Genomic DNA, 4,028 nt, shown 5'->3' with positions numbered 1-4,028 from the left:
TATTGACTTATTTAGTGATTTTTCAAGCTGCTGGGTCTAGGACTTGAACTGTGATGGGCCATGCGGGAATCCACTGCCTTAACCACCATATCACCTGCTGGCCCCTCATTATAACTTCTTTTATTTTTTTTTAAGAATTATTTTATTTAATTTTACTTATTCATTCAGAGAGGGAGAGAGGAAAAGTGAGAAAGCAAGCTGCCAGGTCTGGGACTTGAACCATGGTCAGCCATGTGGGAGTGTGCAGTGCCTTTACCACACCATATCACCTGCTGGACCCCCCATTATAACTTCTAAGCCACTTGAGAAGACTCAAGCTTCTTTGTGGTCACCATTTCTGGAAAAGCAAAGATCAATGTCATCTTTCAAACTTTGATGACTCCTAACCCATCAGTCAAAACCTGGCTGTCCTTACCATGACTGGCTGCCATGGGGCATGGCGGCCATCTCCTTCCTTCTCTCCTTGACCTCGTACCTGCAGGTGGCAGGTGGGGTCAGCTAGACGGGCTCGTGGGTACTCGCTATAGCAGAATTGGAAGTCTCCAAAGCTCCTTTTAATAAAGTCATCTAATTTTCTAAATCCAAGTTCTACCTGCTAAGTCTGGTGGGTTCTATGTGCCTCCCTGGGGCTACTAGTTAGTCAGACTGCCCTTGACCCCTTCGCAGGAGGGCTGACCGCAAAAATACCCCAGGTCTCATTTACTCTTTCTCCTGCAAACCCTGCCTTACCCATCCCACCTTTGTTTCTTGGCTTATGACAAACCTCTGGACCTTGCGCTTAGTCAAAGAGCAGAGATGTAAGAGGTAATGGGGAGGAGAGATGGGGGTGATGAAAACATGAGGTTTTACAAGAGCAAAATTTTCTTCTGCAGAGGTGGGGAGTGGGAGTAATTCTCCAGAGAAGCCCAATAAAAAGAGGCCAATTTCAGGTAATCAGCAAATACAATTCGGCACAAAACACAATTTTCATGGATTAAAATCTGCAACTTGATATTGGCAGTTAGGCTAATTTTTTCAGTTTGTATTAGACATGCAAGCATAAGATTACATTGTTATATATAGACGTGTGTTGGGGGGGTCTTTCCTCCTCTTTGTTCCCCCATTTAAAAAAAAAAAAAAAACAATTTCTAGTGCCTTGCAAAGAGAAAAGTCATCATCGCTAAGAACTGATCTGCAGTTGTGGTCACGTGGGGTGTTCTTTGTGGGGTTTATTTGTACGAAATTTTCTTCTACAACTAAAATGAGGTTTCGAGTCCGCTTCTCTGTCATCTCTCTCCCTGCCGCATCCCTCCCCAGCCCGGCCCCAGGGTTAGAGGCAAGGACAGAATTAGTACTCGCTCAGACTGTGCCACTTGGCCACGGGCTTGCGGGGGCTCTCGCAGACCTCTCTCCAGTGTTCGGCACCGCTGCCCGTGACGCTGTGTGCCCCCAGGATCAGCCTCCCCACCACCTCGTTCTTGGTGGTGCGATCGAAGTCGATGACGAGGAACTCGATGCTGATGTCAGGCAGGAGGTCAGGAGGGATGTCGTAGATGAAAGACTCGTTGAAGACTGGGTTCAAAGTGCACTTCTTCACGTGGGTTTTCTTCTTGGCGATGCGCTTTCTGCCGTAGTAGACATTCACCTTGACGTAAGGATCTGGGGCCCCCAGAAAAGATAAGAAAAAGGGAGACAGGCCGATGACACAGTCCTCTCATGTAGCGGTGATTTCCCATTGGGAAGGAGGGGACCCTATTGTTCTATCTTTGGTCACCACCCCCATGCAGCCTTCCGGGTTTGCACAATAAATGCACATAGTCTAGGTGAATATGCCTGCCTGGGCAAGGGGCCAAGGAAACCAGACAGGAACAGAACAGAACAACTTCCTCAGTGAGTCTGGGGGGAAACAAACAAACAAACAAACAAAACGGCACCAAGAAATATTTTCAAGGGCATAGGGACATATAAATGCCTGCTTCATTTTTTTTTTTTTTTTTTTAGAGGTTTTTCGCTATAGGGTGCGTGCGCTCGCCAGACAGAGACATAGAGACAGAAAGCGAGAAATCACCCCCCAGGGGGGCTGGTCACGCCGCAATCCCTTCTCCTCCATTCTCCTCTCGGGATCTTGGGCACGCACGCACACGCGCCCGGTGTGAGTTTTAAGCCACCGAGTCCAGGACGCGAACCGCGGTCGACTACGTGGGAGTGTAGCGACATAGCCATTACGCTAACTGCTGGTTCCCTGCCTTGTTCATTTTTGAGAAGTCTCCCCTGGAGTGAGCGTTCAGAACCTGGCATGCTATCATTTAAGATTTCTTACCAAGTGTGCAAACTCTAACTGCTCACCCAAATAACCTCCCTAACCAGAGAAATCTACTGGGCCGAGACACTCATCGGGAAGAGAACACAGAGGAATGGATGAAAAGTGAAAAGACCAGGCCAACCAGTGGTCTGACAGTTTAGGAAGCTGGATCCCTCATGGTTGACGACATGGTTCAAGTCCTGAACGTGGCACCTTGAAAAACACTGGGTGTGTGTGCATACCTGCCTCAAATCCCCCAAGGAGGAAGAGATGGAGGAAAAGCAATTGTGGCATGACCATTCCCCATGGAGGGTGCTTTCTTACTTTCCCTCTCTCTGTCTCTGTCTCTCTCTGGTGAGTGCATGCACCCTCTGACAAAATGTTAAAAAAGAGAAAGAACAGTGAAAGAAGCCGGCATCCTGGACATGCAGGTGTGTCTGGGCCACAGGCAAAGAGTAGGGTAGTTCAGACAGCCGGAAGTAGGTCGGAGTAAATAGCTGCTACCTGAGAGGCCGGTGATATCCATCTTCGGCAAGTGTCTGGCTTTGAGGACCACCACTGTCATTCTCTGCGCCACGGGCTGGTAGGACAGGGACACCTGGAGCTCCCCTCTGCTAATGCACTTCTGTGGGGAAGAAAAGGCGTGTGAGAATCCTGGCGGGGAAGGCATGGCCCAGGAAGCATGTGGAGGAGCAGGGAGAGAGGGATGAGGCATCTGCAGGACAGCTGTCCGTCCGCCGAAAAGATGTTCTGACCTACTCAGCAGGGAGGAGGAGAGGAAGCTTTATAATCATAATCCCGAGGTTAAAGAAGGTCATTTGCATGAAGAGATAGCCAAGCTTAGGATTTATGAACAAGGATTCTGAAGCCAGACTGGCCTGGTGTTCAATCTTGTCTGCTCTCTTCTTTTTATTTTAAAGAGAGATTTTTTGCTGTAGGGCACATGTGCTTGCCAGAGAGCCAGAGAGAAAGAGAGAGACAGAAAGCAAGAAATCATTCCCAGGGTGGATGGCCATGCCATAGTCCCTTCTCTTGGGATTTTGGACACACACGGACATGTGCCTGGCATAGTTTCAAGTTGCCCGGTCTGGGACTTGAACTGCAATTGGTCACATGGGAGTCCAGTGCCATAACCATTAAGCCATCTGCTGGTCCCCTGATTGTCTTTTTTATTTTGTTTAATCTATGACCTTGGGCAAGTTATTTAACATCTCCGTCCTTCAGTTTTCTCATCTGTAAAATGGGGACTAAGAGGCCAGCAGGTGGTGTGGTTAGGGCACTGTATCCCACATGGCCAGCTGTGCTGTTCAAGTCGTGGACTTGACAACTTGAAAATCATGCCAGGTGTGAGTGCACGTCCAAAACGAGGAGCTTGGAGAAGGATTGCAGTGTGGGCATCCCACTGGAGGCGATTTCTTATTTTCTCTTCCTCTCTCTATTTCTTTTTTTATCGTTTTTTAAAAGAAGTTTTTGCTATAGGGCGTGTGTGCTCACCAGAGAGAGAGAGACAGAGAGACAGAAAGCGAGAAATCACCCCCCACGGGGGATGGTCACGCCGCAATCCCTTCGCCTCCATTCTCCTCTCGGGATCTTGGGCACGCACGCACACGCGCCCGGTGTAAGTTTAAACTACCGAGTCCGGGACGTGAACCATGGTCAACTACGTGGGAGTCCAGCAACATAGCCATTACGCTTACTGCTGGTCACTCTCTCTCTCTCTCTTTCTGGTGAGCAAAAACTAAATAAA

General features: G+C 48.7%; 1 protein-coding gene across 1 annotated transcript in view; it reads right to left on the bottom strand.

Annotated features, from left to right (window-relative positions):
* Positions 1 to 228: 228 nt before the first annotated feature.
* The window catches only part of SYT11 (synaptotagmin 11), a 33,116-nt gene continuing 29,316 nt past the window's right edge, over positions 229 to 4,028 (bottom strand). Inside the window, exons 3-4 of the mRNA XM_006155159.3 lie at positions 2,783 to 2,906; positions 229 to 1,638 (exon numbers count right to left, since the gene is read on the bottom strand). Coding sequence (XP_006155221.1) covers positions 1,328 to 1,638; positions 2,783 to 2,906 — 435 coding nt within the window. The 3' untranslated portion in view covers positions 229 to 1,327. The remainder of the gene's footprint in view (positions 1,639 to 2,782; positions 2,907 to 4,028) is intronic.

The sequence above is a fragment of the Tupaia chinensis genome, unplaced genomic scaffold, assembly GCF_000334495.1.
Source record: "Tupaia chinensis unplaced genomic scaffold, TupChi_1.0 Scaffold000438_1, whole genome shotgun sequence".
In the NCBI taxonomy this organism is placed as follows: Eukaryota; Metazoa; Chordata; class Mammalia; order Scandentia; family Tupaiidae; genus Tupaia; species Tupaia belangeri.
The sequence above is the reverse complement of the archived record's forward strand: the minus strand, read 5'-3'. Positions and strand labels throughout refer to the sequence as shown.